This window comes from Pollicipes pollicipes, unplaced genomic scaffold (genome assembly GCF_011947565.3).
Source record: "Pollicipes pollicipes isolate AB1234 unplaced genomic scaffold, Ppol_2.1 Scaffold_4740;HRSCAF=5597_pilon_pilon_pilon, whole genome shotgun sequence".
Classification (NCBI taxonomy): domain Eukaryota; kingdom Metazoa; phylum Arthropoda; class Thecostraca; order Pollicipedomorpha; family Pollicipedidae; genus Pollicipes; species Pollicipes pollicipes.
Window position 1 is genome coordinate 1,883,260 of NW_023596545.1, and position 19,559 is coordinate 1,902,818.

The following is a 19,559-nucleotide window of genomic DNA, read 5'->3' on the forward strand; positions in this document are numbered from 1 at the left end:
TTACACCGGCTGTGGCCTGTTGACGGGTCCTTTTATTATTTGGTTTACTATTCTTTGTTTATAGCTAATAACATCACTCTATGTTGATATTTGTGTAGGTATTTTGTGTGTGGTATGTTCTGAAGAAACCAAGGAAGTCGTATGGTCAAAGTTTAAAGAACCCAAAAATAATTACGGGCTATTTTTTAAAGAGTTTGCGTAAACTTCTGAGTTTGGCTCGGATGACGTAAGATGTTACAAGGACTGTGCTCCATCTTATTGGACCTGCTAGTGCGGTCGTGTGTATCCCGTTTGTGCTCTCAAAAGGTTTCGTACTTGTTTTTTTCAGTGTTAATGCACGAGACCTTCCTCCATGTGGCAGAGTGAGCGAAATGTTCGGGGCAGTTTTCCATTGAGAAATTTGCACGGCACAGGTGCTAGCTGCATTAACACGCACTCGGGTGCGGGTCAAATTGACCACACAAAGGTCTTTCAGGAATCTTTTCCGAACTGCGCGACGTAGCCGTGCCAAATTTTGCATAGCTCTAGACAATTGAATCGCGGATTGCATGACATCAACAATTTAGATGCACCTTGTAAGATCACTGACATATGGCAACGTAAGGCCATGGTTTCAGAGAAGGCAATTTCTGGGGAATCGTTCAATCTTATTCAACAACGGAGTGTTAGACGGAGCCATACATCTCTGAAATACATTCTTAGGCAACACAACAATTGGATAAGCAAAAAACATTGACATAGGGTCAGGTATGAAGATCAGACCAGAGTCAAAACCAACCTGTTGTATTGCTCTATGGGTTGCCGTATGGGGTAGTTTCTGGTGCTCATTTCGAATTTATTGATAACGGGAACCACATTACACACCTTCCATGGACTTTTAAAAGGGTCAGAATAAGTCACTAACCTGAAATGATCTAGGCCAACATTTTGTCCCTAGGAACATTATTTTGACCTTTGAAAGGTCGAACAAGGTCACTGACCTTAATGAGCATGTGAACTGTTAGAGCAGTTGCCTAGTTTCTAGGGCCCTTTTGGAGACCAACCTGAAATTTTACCTTGTTTGACCTTATTTGACTCAAAGACCATGACCTAGGAGGGTCAAAACTTCGACCTAAGTGCGTTCACGTACAGGTCAATACACCTGTGAATTTGGTGTCTATAGCTCTCTTAGTTCCTGAGGTCTCAAGGAGTCAAATTGCCCCCCCCCCCTCCCCCCCCCAAACGAGCGCAGGCTATCCAACCGGCCACCCGGGCGCGTGTTAAGCTATGTCAAGAGCATTGAAAAAAGATTTAGAACTGGTATGCTGGAATTCTTCATTGAACAGCTACCCTGGCATTTCACGCACTTTATCTAGAAGTGAAGTTGTTCTTTTCACTTGTTATCGCACGCTTTTTAATTCTGGCCTGGTTTTAAGAGCAAATTGGCTGGCGGGTAAGGCCGAGTACCTTCCGTTGAGGGATGTACATATATGGTGATGCGCTTAAAAACCATCCTTCCGGGCCACGATTCAAATAAATATATCATTCGACGCAGCGTACTCGATTCAACGATGGAAACGTCTGTTGAACATGTGAACCATGGACGTTGTTGCCACCGGTCAGCATAGTGCGAAGTACGTCCTAGCTTGCAAGCGCGCGACAAACAATACTTATTCAGGTCACACTATAAAACACAGAAATCTAGAGGTCTTGTTGATTTAGCGGAAGCAAATGAGCAACAAATGGGTTATGTTTATGTTTGGTGACACTGTAGTCAGCAAAGGTCCTGTTTTGCATTTCTGGTTCCGACAAGCTAAAAAAAACTTTCTCCAGTCTGATTACAGCAAAAGGCTCACCGTCGACGCCACACGGTCGAGAACATGTAGAACAGAATCGTCGTGTCTGATTTTTTAGATGAATGAAATTTGAGATCGTCGTGTCAACTTAACCATTATAACAGTCATTATGTTCCAAAACCAGTTGGAATGTACGTACAAAGCAAAACACCGGCGCTCAATGTGGCACCCGCGTAATATATAATCAGTCATGGTGATATGCTTTCATTCTGCCATTGTCCATTTCGGCGTGAAGCCGACTCTCCCGCTAAAGGGTCCTCGAAGTCCTTAGTTTCTTCTCAAACAATTCGTTGCTCAGTAAAGCTATCCTATTTTCAGGTGAACGTTCGGACAACCCATAAAGAGCTTTCATATTAGATATGTGACCTGTGCTAACATTGACGTTACTGATGTTACGCAATTAGTCATCACACCCTTAATGACTAATTCGCAATAGATCACATTTAAGTTCACACGCAGACCATGCATACATAAACATGCCTCCCACAAACACACTCTCATTTTTTGTCTTTTGTTGAAATCGTCTGTCCATTTGTTTGCTTTAGTGCAGTACCAAATACCACACAGGATACTCGACTTCCTTGCTTAAGATTTTGAGCATCCAGAGGTATCCTTGCTCGACTATGAAGTTGTCTTCGAGGTTTATGCATAGACAATCTTTAACGCCTGCGTACAAGTATTTCTAAGTGTTGGGTTTCGTGACCCTTCCTGTTAAAAATATCAGGAATTAGCGCTCACACTCCCATTCCCAAAGCTTGCCTTTTCCAGCGCTTGCCCTTTTTCAACGCTGCCCTTTTCCAAGACTGGGGAACGTTGACTCAATTCCGATCTTTCTCCTGCACGCCCTTCACTCGGCAGTCCACCTGATCAGATGTCTCGGCTAGTGCACTGGTCAGCGGCTAGGCGCTCCAAGGATGCAGTTAACGAGGCCCTCTAGGAAATCGGCCGGAAAACAGGCGTGAATTGCGAGCGCTCTCATTGGCTGTGATCAAACATGTACGTGAGGGAATCGTGGTCGGGGCGATGGAGCTAGCGTTGGTAGCGCCAGCCACGGGCGTGAAAAGTGTACAGTCTTGCCTTATCCCAATGAACGAAACTGTTTTGCCAGGATGCATTTAGTTCTTCTTAATTGAGACGGAACAAGAGTTTTAATGACTTAGGTTGACGGTTCTTACATGATTTTTCCATTTGAGTTAATTTCAGCCCCCTTTACAGCGTGTTCAGGCTTGTGAGTAAATGCCACTGACGAATCTGCAACAATTGCTGATATTACGTAGTGAACGTACGCTGCTCATGACCGATTTCAACATTTCTTACACCATAGCGAAAGATTAAATGTCATTCTTTACGTTCACATTTCCAATTTTACAAACCGTTTTATAGGATTATCACAGGTGTGCTGTTGAGTCGCTCCTGAAAACACCGGGTCGATCAGAGCCATAGTTAAATAGTTGAGGTGCTAAACAATTTTGTTGGGTCTCGCTGCACAAATTTGTTGGCGCTATGTGTGATATGTGAATCATTGGTAAAACATGTGAGCTAATACACCCGCACATGTTTGGCTTGCCTAAGTCCAAAAAATATGTTTTTTACATCACTTGGGTAGCGTTGTGTATGTATATTGACAAAATGGGCGCATATCCCGATATAGCGTGACCTTTGGTGTACCGAGCGCTTAACAATCACATATTTGGTCCTTGTGCTGAAGGCTGGTTGTTGATATTGATACTGTTACATCCGTTGGTGGGCTAACTTCGAATTTCGCACTCCTCAATATTCATACATTGTTTCACCAAATGCACAGAATAGACAGGATTTTACGTAAACTCATCGGAGTCAAATTCCTAGGACAGTAGGTTGTTACCTTTGGGTCAAATAAAGTTAGGCAAAGTTAGCTTGGCATCGGAATGCTCTCAGACCTCCTCAGGCAACTAGCAATAGCTTAAATATATTTTCTGAGCAACGGGTTGCTTCGGACCATATCAGGTGAACGGCCTTATCTATTCTTTAGGGGATCGTAATTACTAAAAACCTTCGACATTATTGTGATAGTTGAATTGGAAATGAGTGTGAAGAGTTATTATACGGGTACGCTTTCAACAGTAAAGTCTTGATCGGGGTCATTTTAAGGCGGCGACTCTCCCTTGTCTTTCCCAAGTCGGAACAACAAATCTTTGGACGTCCTTGTGGTCAAGGAATCTGAAATGCGCGTGAAAAGCTTCCACGTTATGCAAATCAGTCTTCATTTAGAAAGGCCCTTTGTCTTTGACCCTTATCTGACTTTCATATCTGGCAGAAGGTTGATGGGATTATTGTAATGCTAATTTAGATTGCCTTTTTGTCTAAGAGGCAATGTTGACGGCATGTGGTATCAACAAACACTCCGTTGTCGCATTAGATAAATATTCCCTAGAAATTGTCGTTGCCGACAACCGTCAACCGGCTTTCACCTGCTATAGGTCAGTGACATGAAAGACGCGCTTAGTGTTACACCACAAGATTGGCTTATCGGTTATTTAGTTATCTATAGCTATATGGGGTTAGCGTCACTCTACCGCACGGTTCGGAAATTATTTGGGAAAAATAAGCCTTAGGGTGTCATGCGGACTCGCCCCTGATCACGAGATAGATCATTTTCCGTATTGTGAGCTGAGATATTTTTGTTTTTAATAAAAGACATTCAGTATACCAAGGGGTAATGGTAAGGCAACGTTATAGAGGAAGCATTGTCTCTTCTGACAAAACTCGACGTTTCGAAATTGTGCTCACTGTGAATCGTGACCTTTAAAATGCTTTTTTGGTCACGATATTTGACCAACAGCTGGTATATTGAAGGCCCATCATTGTGAGAGTGTGATCTCCCAGTTTGCAATGCCGAAAAACTAGGGGCATGTTAGTTCAGTTTCAACAAATCGGCGTCCTATTCTTACAAAACCATCGACATTATGCTAGACCTTTAGTGTGCATTGATGACCGAGTGTCATGATTGTAAACGTAAGACCTTCCGGTGCCATGGAACACAAAAGGTCATGGAATGACCTCAGATCATATTTCACTGCTTCTTGGAAGTAAACGGTGGTGTTGACGCGAACCACTTCGGGTTTAAAAGTCAAACTTATGACCAAGTACAAGCCTATAAAAAGACGGCAAAACCGCGACTTTGACATCGTTCAACCGAGCAAAGAGGTCAACCATAAGTGGCTAGCGAAATTCGCTGTTACAAAGGTAGAGGACGTGCGGAACTACCAACCTGCTCCTGAAGCTTTTGTTTCAGCACGACTATGCAGCAGCAAGGGATCGTATTAACGCTTTCACGCGATGCCATCCTTGTCTAACGAAGTTGGCGTTTAAGTGCTAGTAATCTGGGCAAAAGTTGTTTGTTCTCAGCCAGACACTCTGTCTTTCTTTGCACATAATCAACAGAAATCCATGAAATCTCTGTCCCCTCAAGATAACAATGAGGACCGTGTTTCGTCCTTGTATTTTCAAAGGAGTTGTGCAAAACGAACATCATGACAACGCAACGCATCATGATCACCTGATTATAACTGAGACCCACGTTTCCAACCACGTTTCCAAAAAAGCACAATGAACACCGAACGGGTAGCAAAAACAACACTGACGCAAATCCTTTGATTCCCGATGTGTGATTTCAAACTACTTCATTTCTCTACTGATTTTGATAACGTATTATGACTTTGCGTTATCATGGAAGGTTCTGACAAGGACTTCATCGCATTCGTCGGATATGGTGCCTTATACAGTGACCAGTATACAGGAACACAATGCAGGTATTAATACTTAGTAATACATACAGCTTAACAATGCAATGCAATACAGAATGCAATTGTCATACGGTTCGCTTGTATGAGCCATTGCAGACAGTAATAATTGATATCTGACGGACCACCCTTGCTTCCCATTCGGGTGTCTGTGGCATCGCTTGGACACGCGACCGGTGACATGCCACCCGTATCATACGGAAAAGGCGCCTCTTTGGACTAGCTCTTTCCGGAAAACAGGTCTGCGGTCGATTTTATGCAACTGATCGTGTTGATGAACTTGAAAGCACTTTTCATTGTGCGGTGCTCGAGGAAAATAGCGTTCTGGCAACAATGTCAGACAAGCTCTGTTCCGAGCGAACTTAGGCTGAAATGAATCTGCAATTGCTTGGTCTTCGGCATGCTTTAGTCATTTAGCCGTCGTTAGACAGACGTTTTTCCACCGTTTCCTGACAACAGTAGACTCCTGGACACTCTTATCTTGAAAAATGAGCATGCAAAAACCAATTGGAGAAAGGCCTTGCATATCTACTGCAAATAAGTAAACTAATGTTACTGAATATCAGTCCAAATCACCTTAGGTGTACCTGTGTGATCAACTGCTGGTATCACGGAATTACTTTCTAATCTCAGCTTAGATTCCGGAGTTGCTGAACTTCGGTAGCTGTCTAAGATATTTGCATTCTTGGTTCCGATTTAATCAGAGGGGATTACGTAAGGTGTCGGTCAGCACTTGGTCTAAATAAGCTTTGAAGCTGACAGTATGATAGTGGGATGTTCCAAATAAGTCTAAGCTCCTTACGAAGAGAACACCAGGCTTGCTGTGCGCAGTTTTCAGCTGATTACGAGTTTACGGGCCGTTTATGGGCCGAGGGGAAAAAAGAACGAGCTTCAGGTATCAAGTGGAATGCTAGTCACAGGATCCGTTTTGCACTACAAGGGTGTGTATGTCTTGAAGGAAGGCATTATGATAACCTATTATATAATATTTTAACACACACCCTGGTGGCCGGTTGAACACCTTTTGCTCGGGTGGGGGGTCAATTTGACCCCCCTGAGATCTCAAGACCTAAGAGGGCTAAAGACGCTAAATTTATAGGGCGTATTGGTCTGTACGTGAACTCACTTAGGTCAAAGCTTAATCCTTCTAGGTTATGAAACTCAGGTCAAATAAGGTCAAACAATGTCAAACTCCGATTTGGTCTCAAAAGTGTCCCCAATACTTAGATACCTGCCCTAAGCAAAAGGTTACATGCTTATACAAAGTCAGTGAACTTCCTTGTCTGACCTTTCGAAGGTCATGGGGGCCAAACTCATGGAAGACTGCTTTGAATTTTGCACTTGAATAAGCGACAAAGGTTAGGCTAGGCAGTATGTTCCTAAAAATGAAATGCTGACATGGGTCATTTTAGTTCAGTGACCTATTCTGACCTATAAGACGTCCATGGAAGATGTCTGATGAGGTTCCTGTGATTAATAAATTCGAAATGAGCACCAGAAAGTACAGCACAGAGCAAGCCCTAGAGCAATAACACAGGCTGGTCTGGACCTTGGTGTAACCATAATATCTGGCCCTAGGCCTCTTGCCTAAGAAAGTGTCTCAGAGATGTATGGCTTCCTCTAACACTCCGTTGTTCCATCAGATTGAACGATTCCCTTGAAATTGACTTTGCTGAAGCTGTGGCCTGACTTATACGCGCCATACTTCAGTGAACTTACAAGGTACATCTAAATTACTGATGCGAAACGATCCGCGATTAAATTGTCTACGCGTACACAAAATTTGGCGCGACCACGCCCCTCCGTTCGGAAACCATTTTGGGAAAATCCTCGGGGGGGGGGCAATTTGACTCCATCCGAACGCTTTTTAAAGATTAGTGAAAAGTTGAAGGCCCTTTAGTTCGTTTCGCGTTTCAAACGTGAGGAAAAGTGACGTCGATCAAATTGTGAAAACTCAGTTGACCAAAAACTTATGAACACGGATGAAGTTTTGGGCCGGTTACATAAAACAAATTATACGACAGTTTTGGGACAAACAGGTATCTAAGACACTAGCCGTTGTCACGAAAGAGTACGCTGCTATGTTTGTTAAAACATTTCAACCAGTTATTCGAGTTTGTTCCTTAGGACACAGCACCTGCGATGAAATCTCGGTTGGAAAGGCCTCCGAAACATTTGAAAACATTTTTGTAAAAACATGCATGATGCAATTGCGGTTTGCTGGATAGGAGGATCTTATTGGTGTTTTTGGGAATGGTACGCAAGGGCTGAGACCCAGGAACGTAGATAAGAAAAAGACTCAACACTTGCGCTAAGGGAGGGACGGGTTGATGCTCCCCTAGGGGTTTTCTAGAAATATCTCTCCAGCAGGTCGCGCAATCTCGCCCAAATTTCCGGTAGCCTGTAAGGCATTCATGGCACGTGTTTTGACACCAAAACTAGTCTATAGCATTTCTGTTGTCTGCGTTTCGACGTTTTTACGAGCATTACAAGCCATGTCGACAATCGACGAATCAACCGATCGCGGGCGGTGGGCTTCACTGTTGCATTAACGGAACCCTGCGGCGTAAGTGTATGCTCCAACCACACACTGCATACAACAGTGCCCAGAAATAAACAAAGAACACGTCTGTTTAAATTTGCATGGTGCTGCTGACATCGTTCATAAATATTATCGTGGAGAGCCAAAACAGGTCGTTTTTCAGGGAAAAGGGTTTTGATCTGACCTATAAGCATCCATTACTCGCCTAGAACCATTGATATGTCGTCGAGATTAATCCACCGTTGTTTTTTTGCGGGACTCTTAATTCAAGCAATTTGGAGACGGCGGCGTAGTCGTATCACACTTTCCACCCTATATTAGCCCGCATTATGAGAAACGGCGTGCTAAATGTATTAAAATGAAAAATATGTTAACTAAATATAGCTTTAAAATGATAATACAAGTGTACTAAACCCACTATGTAGCACTAAAATCGGCTGCCCGCCGGCCGGTCGGCCGGTGGACAGCCGATTCGCAACCGGGGGGAAGTCCATCGCTGGGTGACGGTCTCCTCCCACCCAGCACCGCGCCTGCTCGCCGGCACTCTTACCGGTAGCTGCTAGACGACGGTGCCGGCCGCGTCGCCGGTGGGTGGAGCGCCCCTGTGACGTCACTGGCTGACGTCACCGGGGCGCGTAGCGGCCGGCAAAGGCCGGACGAGGCCGCGCCGGACGGAGACAACCGACCTCCGAAGTGGTGACCGCAGCACATCCAATTTCTGGCGGCAGGCCAACTCCGCCGGGATTTCCAGCGACGCCCTGTCTGTCGGGACTCCTGAAAGGGAGGAGGGGCGCAAATATAAATCGGGCGGCATGATTGGTCTATTGCTTCGGCAGGGTTTTTGGTCATGCGCCGCCAGATTCGCGTTCAAATGAAAGACTAAGCGGCATGCCTTCGTGATACATCTGGCTTTTGCTGTCGGTTTATTTCCGAGCGGCAAAAAAATTGACTCAACGTTATCAGAATTCAGCCGAGTACCTGGCTTAGGGTCTCCATCCCCACGGCCAAAATGAATGAATGGCCCATGTCCTGACTACCCTATTCAGCCGCAGTATTTGCATGCTATCAGTCCTGGACTCACCACCGATTCCCAACCAGGTGATATTTGAATTTCAAGCTGTTTGATCTTGGCACTTCCGTAACGGGAGCGGCACGATTCATGCAAGTCCGAGCGCCTCTGCTTTGGCATTCATTCATGCCAATGCAGGCCGTAATAAACCCTCCGACTAACACTTGGGTGGCCGAATGAATAGATGGAAAGATGACGGGGCGTTATTCAGTGCGTCCACTCTCTAATCAGGATGCCCTGCCCGCGCGGGATGGCTACAGTCAGGAGACGGCGCAGCCATGGTCAGCCGGTTCGGAGCTGCAGACAGGGGCTTCGCACTGAGACATCCCGCCATCCGTGTGACGGAAATGGAATCCAATATGCCTTCCTCAAAATATGGTGTCCCGGGAGGGTCCGGGCGCTGCTGAATGAATTCCTGTCAGCTACGCTGATCATTCCCTTCCCAGTTTGTGCGGAACACTTGTGTACAGTATCGGACCCCAAAACAAAACAAAACAAAACAAGTTCACAGCTCCCGCAGATTGTACCACTTTCTGCAGCTTTAAGGCTGAAATTTATAACCTCACACGGGAGAACCTCGCGGGAGTTTGGAAGCGGCTATCGATTCTCGAAGTGTGGATCCCAACAGCTAGTGCAAGGGCAATCTGTGATAGTTGACCGGTAAGCACGAGCGCTGTCTCAGTCTCCGGCGCCGGTCCCACGTAACCGGACCCGCGGACCGTCAGTTCCGTGGCGCCCCACCGGCATGGCACTACGGCGTCACACTGTCGCAACTGTGTCGCACTGTCGTAACTGTTTCGGTGGCGCCGTGCTTGAAAGGCGTCACAGTGTCTGACCTGACCGGCGTCACGATGTCTTGATGCCTGGTCGGCGTCCCCACCCAGTCATTTGGTTGGAGAAAGGTCGCGAAAGGTTGGGAAAGGTCAGGGAAGGTTGGAGAAAAGTTGGAAAACCCCGACTTTCCCAAACCTGCCTGAGAAATGCTTGCGATTTTCTAAGCGTTCTCCGATCAAACCCTTGCCAACGGTCATCGCTTGGGGAAACTTGGGATTTCCAGAGACATCCTGGCCGGTATGCTCGAGATTTACTTGTCGAAAAATATGTTTCAGTGCGTCTTCACCAAAGGCGGCTCGGGAGACGCTCGGCCGGCCGTTTGAGGAAAAGCAGGCAAATCTCGATAGGGTGGAACATTTTCCGATGCGTAATTCCTCTAAGCGGTTCGAGGAACGCTCCGGACACGTCGCCTTGGGAAACATTGCGAAACGGCTCGGAGCAGCTTGGCACTCTCAACCAAAGCATCACACTCTCGGCGCCCATCTTAGTCATTCCTCAGCCAGAAAGTTGGGAAACGGTCGGAATATCCCGGTTGGGATCGAAACCAGGCTGCTGGTTGGGCTGCCGCGTCTCATCAACGCCAACTGGCCCCGGTGTATGACAGGCGTTGCAGTGTCAGCACCGCCGTGGCTGTCGCTACATCATGTCTTAGCGCCGCGGCCGTGTCTAGCTAGTGTCACCTGATATGACCGTTGGCACTGCATCGGTGTCATGTCGTGGGACGGATGCCGCCGTGCCTGAGCGCTGTCGCAGCGTCACCGCGTCTGATAGGGCGCGTGTCGCTCCCCGCAGGCTTACCATGATCCCGTCGCTGGCTTCCTCTCGGCGCTGGGGCTTGGCGCTGCTGCTGGCCAGCTACGTCGCCGTCTGGAGCTGCACGGCCAGCTCTGACCTGCTGCAGCTGCTGTCGCGCGCCCACTTCGACTTCACGTTGAACATGTACGGCACGCTGGCCAACGTGACGGACGACCGGCAGCAGAACCTGCTGATCTCGCCGTATTCGGTGTTCTCGCTGCTGTCGATGCTGTTCCTCGGCGCAGGCTCAGAGTCGCTGTCGTCGGCGCAGCTGCGCGCTGTCCTACGCTTCCACAACATCAGCTACGCGAGCGTGCAGCGCGCCTTCAAGGAGGTGACGCAAGTGCTGGACAACCCCTACTACTACCGCCACTTCCAAGAGGATGCCGACCTGCTGCTCACCAACGGGGTGACGCCGGCAGACGTCTACGCGCGCGCGCTCGACGAGTTCTACCGCCGCTCTGTCAACTATCTCAACCTCGGAGCACCTTCGGCGCAGGAGGACCTGGCCACCTGGCTGATGTCCGCCGCCGGATCCGGCTCCGGCTCCGATTCCGGCTCCGGCCCCGATTCGCCCGTCGGCTCTGGCGTCCGCCAGCTGCCGGACCTGGAGGCGGCGTTGGCCGACAACCCCGTACTGCTGCTGGTCTCACGCGCTCACTTCCACGGCAGCTGGATGCACCCGTTCGATCCAGCGCGCACCTTCAGCAAGGGCCTCTTCTTCTCCAAGCCGTCGCAAAGGTGAGGTAAGCACTAGCGCTGGCGCCGGGTGGGCTGGGGGTCCTGGCGTTGTGGTGAGGTAAGCACTAGCGCTGGCGCCGAGTGGGCTGGGAGTCCTGGCGGTGTGGTGAGATAAGCAATAGCGCTGGCGCCGGGTGGGCTGGAAGTCCTGGCGGTGTGGTGAGGTAAGCACTAGCGCTGGCGCCGGGCGGGCTGGGAGTCCTGGCGGTGTCGTGAGGTAAGCACTAGCGCTGGCGCCGGATGGGCTGGGAGTCCTGGCGGTGTGGTGAGGTAAGCACTAGCACTGGCGCCGGTTGGGCTGGGAGTCCTGCCGGTGTGGTGAGGTAAGCACTAGCGCTAGCGCCGGATGGGTTAGGAGTCCTGCCGGTGTGGTGAGAGGGTGTACTGAGCGTGCTGCAGTGCGCTGTCTGGCCGAGCTCGAGCGTTGCGCCGTTTGGTGCCGTGGGAGCGGTGAGAGAGTGTCTTACGGTAGTGAGTGTGGGCTATGTGTTGTGCATTTTCGTGCAGTGTGAGAGACTATTGTATGGCTTAGTGAGAGGCCGTGTTGTGAGACGTGAAAACTTACGTCATTCGGCACGGTGAGAGGCTATATTATGGGGTGTGAGAGGCACGTCGTGTGGTGCTGCAAGCGGCCATTTGGTTTAATACGAGGCTTTCCGAGGTCTGACGAGAGGCTCTGTCATGACGCTTGGTGCGCTGCGGTGCGCGGTGGGAAATTGAAACGGTTGAAATGATGATTTGATTGAAATGCTTCAAGCCTTGAACAGCATCTATTGCTTAAAAATTTAGCGTTGGTGCTTGGAAGCTCAGGGAACAAGCTTTAACATGCATAGACAAAAGCCATTTGTTAAATAACTCGCGCGACACAGCTGCAGTGTGGCCGCGCGTATGAGGTAGAGCTGCACCGAAGTGAGCGGTAGTTGTTCGGCATCCATAACATACATGAGTGTGCTGTGAACACCATGGCACCGCCTGAGGTGTTCGGCCAGCAGTGATCCTCGTAGAGTTGTTGCCCCTCCGTTTGTTATCACAGGATAATGGTTAAAAAATCACGTAACACATTTAAGCGAACACATTTTAGCGAATTTAAGTGAAAATTGCTTGATGTCTTTGAGATCCTGTGGCTTAGCCATAATGCTCCTATGTCTTTCACACCATGGTCATTAAAATGATGTCCTCCTAAGGTCTGGACCTAGCGTGTCACGTATGATGATGACCAGACGCGGGCTCGTATCGTGCGATCGACCCTGGCTGGTATCTTTTAACTAATGCAAAGTTAATGTAACGATGATGCAATGTTGGTGTGATTCACTGAGCAATTCAAGCTATGACGGGCGATATCATAACGTTGTCTCCAGAAGCGCAGACGGCTGGGCTTCCTTCAGAAATGACATCGCATTTTCGTGACCTGACCCAGGGCCAAAATGATCGTTCCTCGAATGTGTTGTTTTAGCGAATGCGAAACGATCTGGATCGCTGCAGAAGTTTTCCCACAAAATCAGAGTGGGAGCGATTGCAATCCCCCGGGCGGCCGAGCGTTAAACCCCGTTTTCGTTTCCTTTCTGGTCCGGATTGGGACGTGACGATCGCCGTAGCCGAGCGCCGGCCGACCACCTGGTGCCCCCGGTTTTGGTCGCCGGCATGTCTGTTCAACCATTGCGTTTTCGTCTTAGAGGATGTTTTAGAGGATTAATTTGTTTTGCTTTTATCAATTTAGCCCGAACCTTTCTGATTGGGTGGATTTCTGGGATCAGAGCTCACGCTAAGCAGTGCTTGTTTGTGAACCCTGACCCCACAATCTGATAGCAAAGTTCCGCCACGCTGGCCGGCATTCAGTAGAATTTTGTGGCGAGAGTGTAACGTGCCGCAATGCTCGGCACGATTTGCCCTGCTCTCTGACCCAATCTGATATAGAACGGCCGCCGCCACCTGCTGCAGGCCATCCCAGTCAGGGGCAAATTGCAAGCGCTCAAAGCCTCTCGAAGCCAGGTACCGCCATGGGTGACTTGTAAGGCAGGCGATGGAGCTGCGGGAGCAGACAGCCACTTGACGATATCTTCCTGTATTCTGATTAAAAGGGTATTCAGTACGTGCCAACATCGTGTTTCTTCCGTGCCATAACACCGAGCATTGATCATAGTCATGTAAAACTGAACACCAAGACGAGAGTTCTTCATCGGCAAAATCTCTGTTGCATTCTAGAGACCCATCGGCTGGATCACTCTCAAACACTTCTCAGAGCGTTCCTTTTATTAACTGAACAAAAGCTGATCTATTACCGGACACTGCCAACGGGCCTCAGTTTTATGACTTGATGTGCCTCGACTAAGCCAGGGCTCCGGATCGGCGGCCAGAACCCAGTGGAGTCCCCAAACCAACTCCGTGGGGAGAGGCAGGCTTATGTCTCCCCATTCACTTCCAGCACTCTTCTGTGCTCCCGTGAATTACTTCAGCTTTAGTCCTTCAAAGTAGCTCACTAGAATAATCTGGCTACTCACGTGACACCCTCCGGAAAGGGCCTGGCACGATCGTACGCAAACGGCGAAGGTAACGGTAACGTCACCGCGGCACGGACCGCCGCCAACAGATCTGGCGACCGGGCCCGGACGCCGGTCGCTGCGCGGGCGCATTTGGCGACCGTCGCCAGCGGCGCCATGTATGGCGGCGCGCTCGGCGCGGACGGCCGGCGGTGCCCCAGCAGGCCGCTGATTATCTGCGGAGGTGTCGCTGATGTCACGTCCCCCTGACAACGGCATCGCTCTCCCGGTATCGGCGGCGAGTCCGACCGCCAGATAGCGGGCTCCGAATTTGGCCCGGCCGCCGGCCACCGGGCCACGGCTGCGCCCGTGCCGCGGCCCCTGTACAAGGGGTACGGGCTCGGTACGCGTGAGACGGGATCTGTACACACGCATGATCGGCAGTGGTGCGTGCGAGTAGAGTCGGCGGTGGTGCATGCGCGCCGGGCTCGGTGTAAACTAGAGACGTAACCTTTCAACCCGTCAACTCGTCAAAATCTGACCCACGTGAGCTCGCGGAACTTGTTGTGGGCGAGACTCGGCGGATTCATGCGAGTCAAAAGTTATGAGCAAAATAAGGTATTATGCAATCTTTTAGCTTTCAAAACCATGCAAATAAGAGAAAGTGCAGCCACAAATAATACATTTATGAAAAATCTTATCTTCCCTTTTACAGCGGCGGCGCCAGTGACATCAAAACCTTAGCAGATAAAATATACTAGTAAACCGGGTTGCACAAATTTAATAACTGCCGGTAAAGCGTTCACTGAAAAAGTCATGTTAACAACACAAATTTTCATACCTTGTCTGATTTAATCGAGGAGTAGTTCGATGGGTCATTCAAATAAAACTACATACCGCATTTGACTGTAATTGTGAGGGTGAAACGCGCACAAACTTTTTTGTTTCATTCACACACCACACATCACAACTCTCAGTCAACAACACATATCAATGAAAGGAATAGGAAACTCTGTGTCTTTCATTGTTCTTGTCTTGTTCACTTGTCGAGACAGTTTTGCAGTTACTGGTGTATCAAATGCGTAGCAGTTTTCGAAACTAGAACAGTAGTAGCATAAAGTTGGTCTATTTACCCCTGAGGAATGTGCAATTTACCAACGCAATAATAGGGCTCTTACATATGATACATACATACGTTTCACCATGGCCGTGCCTTCTATTAGTTTTAACATGCATGTCTCACAAACGTGTTAAATCTGTCTGCTTTTCCATTTCTTCCAATACATGTATCTGCAAACAGGTCCGTGTGAAAAAAATAATTTGATGTGAACATATTACGTCAGCTAAGCAGATGACTGCAGTCAGCAGGCTATGTTACATGTAAACAGACTTTCTGGACATCATTGGTGCAATTTTTTGTGGTCAATGAAAGGACAAATGTTTGTGGACAACGTGCGATTGCTACCCTGCTTGTACGCAGCGTCACACAAAGGGCACGGCGATGGTGTCGGGATCGAGCAGGAATGGTGGTGAGAAGGAAATTTGGATCAGTCCAAAGCTACGATGTGGTATTTATACCGTGTTATGGCATGATGTATCCACTTAAAACTGTAAACACCATTTACGAGACTGCCTTTGCTTCTTGAATACGGGTTGTGATACCGTGACGATTGTGACGCTTTCGAAAAGTGGTTGTCATTTTGTGTAGTGTAGTGAAATTAGGGCGCTTCCCATGACTTAAAACATCTAATATTTTTACTCCGTCAGTGTCAAGCCATCAGTTCATGCCTGCGATTTTAGAAGATATGACTTGTGGTCTGTTGAGATGAGGTAGAGGGATGACATTTGTAGCACGTTTTAGTGATATACAGATTAAAATTTCACTCTCTTCCTTTTCATTTATAGTTAAAAACTGGCATCACAGTGTTTAAGATAAACTTTGTGCGTAAAATAAATTTCACTGTCCAGTCAGTTTGCTTACTGCTCTCAAAGCAACGTGGTGGTGGTCCAAGCATGCCGTACATTAGAGGACACCGACATGACATTTTATCCACACATTAAGGGATGCCCGACATCTTCCGATGCGTGCTAATTGCCATGAGTTTGTGAATTGTTCTGTCAACTTTTACACCTGGCGTGCAGCTTTTTCTCTTAGGTGACGCGAGCGATTAGGACATTTGGAAGTGCCATGAGAAAAATACGCTGTGGTAAGTTTGTTATGTTCATTTTTCTTCGAAGTATGATTTCATAGCATGCTATCAAACTGCTTTCGTAATAGCAATTTCGTGAGACAGTGGTTTTTGAAAATTGAGAAAAGGGAATGTGATGGAAGCGTCAAAGTTTCTAGATGATCTGGTCACGTTAATATTGAATAATACACGATGCAAATCGTGTGCCCATATCTTATGCTGAAAGGTTCGGCTCGACAAATGAAGTTTTAGGTTACGAAGGTTTTCTGGCATGATGGCACAAGGTTAAAGATGGTCAACCGTATGAAGATGGCTGTATTTCATATGTCTAAATAAAGCAAAAATAGGATACCGAGCTTTCGGCCTCAGGTCATCTAGGGTTGTAAGTTTGTTTAGAACAAGCCAAGAACCTTCACCCCGTAGATGTCCTTAGGCTGAGGGTTCCTTTTTGCTTGGACTAAATATATAACTTACAATTAACGACACGCGTTTGATCACCTGTTTTCGCAATGCACAGGTACGATCAATTCTCTTCAGCAGGTGAAATTTTTTTTCATTTAGGACACATTTATGGACTCTCAACACACGGTGTGGCTATTGTTGGCCTAGCATCCCACAATCAGACAACATTTTCTCATTTGATAAAAGTGTGCACCCATACAAAAGCACAGATACATAATTCCTGGCCACAGAATCAGTGAATCAAAAAGGGACACGTATGCCAGAAATGAAGAAATCATTTTAAAGGAAGTGGCTCCAACATCGCACAAGATCACGTCACAACGTGTCAGAAAAACTTAGGTTTATTTTTCAGGGGGCTCAGATTGGCGCAGTGAATCACGATCATGTTTGTGAGATGTCAGCATTCAGCACGCCAGCGAGATATTGGGACTTTAGCGGGCCTGGTTATCTCAAGTTATCCGGCATGCGATAAGACTTATGTCTGCCGGGCACGATTCCTGCATAGAGGTTGGCGATTTTTTATAACCGCCTTGAATCGTATTCAGCTTTTAACCGCCGCTCTTCGTTGGCAGCGTGGGCGCAGGCGAGGCACGCTGGTGGATGCAGGAACTGCTGATGCACGTCATGTTCCACATGTGAAATGCGTGTATATTACGCGAGCACATGGTGTGAAGAAGCAACATAAATATGGTTGTACGTTCCGACTTAGGTCGCAAATGTCCCTGCTGATACTGATTGCACGTGGCACCATTCTTGCTTCATCATTCTCACCTTTGTTATCAGCAGACTTGTGCTTGATTCCAGCGGATCAAATCCGACTATGAGATTCTTTGTTCACTGGAATACGTTCGGCTCCAGTGGTTATTAAACTGCATCGGATTGGGAATTGATTCAAATCGTGTGCGTCATAGTTAGATTTTGTTCGGTTCCGTTTGAAACTACTTGGCTTAAAAGATGGTTATTCGCAATTTATTCGGAATTTGTAAAGTATATACCCGATTGGTGGGAACACCAGGAGCCCACTTTACATATTTTTGTGGGGGGCCTGAGCTCCCTCTCCCCTGCTCCTCTGAGACCCCTCAATGCGTCTGAGTAAAGTGGGAATACTGGGCCGAAAAATACTGAACGATAATCCTAATTATTGGTATGTTATTTAGTAGGTACTAAAACATCACTATAGGTATCATGTTAATTTTGTACCAAATAGGTATCGTATAAATAGGTACCCGTATGTATCTAATATTTTTGACATGCTAACTCCTTTATTTTTTAAGCCAGTCCGCAAATGGTTGGCAATGTTTTCGAATGATAACGCCTGTGCTGGGATAAAGAAAGATTGACTGTAATTTGCGGTAGCCTTTAAAGGTGCAGGGTGGCCCCATCAATGTGTCAGTCCAGGATGGAAACTCAGGATCAGAATAAATGACGCAAAAGTACAAAGTGATAATTGAATACATCGCTAAGCCTTGAAAACCATTGGCAGGAGCAGCAAGATTAGCAGGCATCTTAGATAGAAGCTTATGTTATCAGGAATCAAGTTATGGTGCAATTGTAATTGCATGGCAGTTTATGCCAAGATGGATCCAAGGAGAGTCGTCTGTATCAAGCCCCTCCCCCTCCCCCCCCCCCACCACCACCACCCGACAGGACAAAAATGTTATGTTTCTGGGCCCCGTGGAAAATCCAAGGAGATTTTACTAGAGGTCTGATGCAAGGTCAGAAAGTGCTTTGGTACTTTTATTTGACAGAATCAGGACTCTGGCTGTCTAAAACGTTTTCCTGGCACCCAAAGTATGGTTTGCAAACTGGGCCTGCAGAGTAAAGATATTTGTTCACATTGGCGCATAGCCTGGGAAGGCACTTAGGTCAAAGCCCAGGGGTTCAGTTCCCTATTATCATTTGGAGTAGGGCAGACTCCAGCCCCCTCAACTTGGGCTCCAGCACCGCCTCTTCCAAAAAGGGAGAGAAAAGCAGGCAAAACCCAGGGAGTGAAGCCATTTTGAATGCACAGCGTCATAGTCAAATAGGGTATTTGCAGGGGTAAGAGAGTATATGATGTCATTTGCCCCACATGAAGTGGCAGGGTACTCCTGGAGACAAAGGAATCAATCCTGTTTTGTAGTTTAAGACAGCTGTAGGCAGAAGTAGGCTTTATATTTTATTTGGGGAACATGAGCCCCTCCAGTGCTGACTTGAAACCACTCGAGTGTTGTTCTAAGCCTCTCCCCTAATGGATAGGAACAAAAATGGAATACCGGGCCAAAAAATGCGGGAAATTTATCCCAATTTTTAGTATACTGAGAACTTTGACACATCATTGACAGTGTGCCATTTTGTACTAAATAGTGCCCTGAAGCCTCTTTATGATTTTGTCCTGCCAGCATCTCTATATGATATATCAGTGCTTCTGCAAATTTTTGACATATGTTGCTCACAAAAACACCTGGACTGCAATAAAGAACAATTCACTGCAATGCATGGCAGCTTTCGGAAGTATTGGGTGGCCTAGATGAAAGTTACCCATCATTTCCCCAACAGTGGTAATTGTGTTTGTCATGCAACCATGACGGATGGTGTTCAGCTGACAGTTAAATGGAAAACCATGACCAGTGATACTGTAGTCATTAATGATTCCGTCCGTAGGATCACGAAAAAGGTGTGCTCTAAGTGGGCCACTTGAAGGGAGCATCCCCGTTTTCGTAAGGTTCACTTATTGTTACATCAGACCCATCCAATGCGATCAGCGATGCCAGTCTTCTCGAAATCCTTCTGAATAGCTCAGAATTGTGATTTGCAGTAGCCAACTCCGCGGGAGAAATCTCATGTGACTCGC

General features: G+C 47.3%; 1 protein-coding gene across 1 annotated transcript in view; it reads left to right on the forward strand.

Annotated features, from left to right (window-relative positions):
* The window catches only part of LOC119098865 (leukocyte elastase inhibitor), a 47,970-nt gene that overhangs the window by 11,132 nt on the left and 17,279 nt on the right, over positions 1 to 19,559 (forward strand). The window contains exon 2 of the mRNA XM_037221910.1: positions 10,855 to 11,598. Coding sequence (XP_037077805.1) covers positions 10,855 to 11,598 — 744 coding nt within the window. The remainder of the gene's footprint in view (positions 1 to 10,854; positions 11,599 to 19,559) is intronic.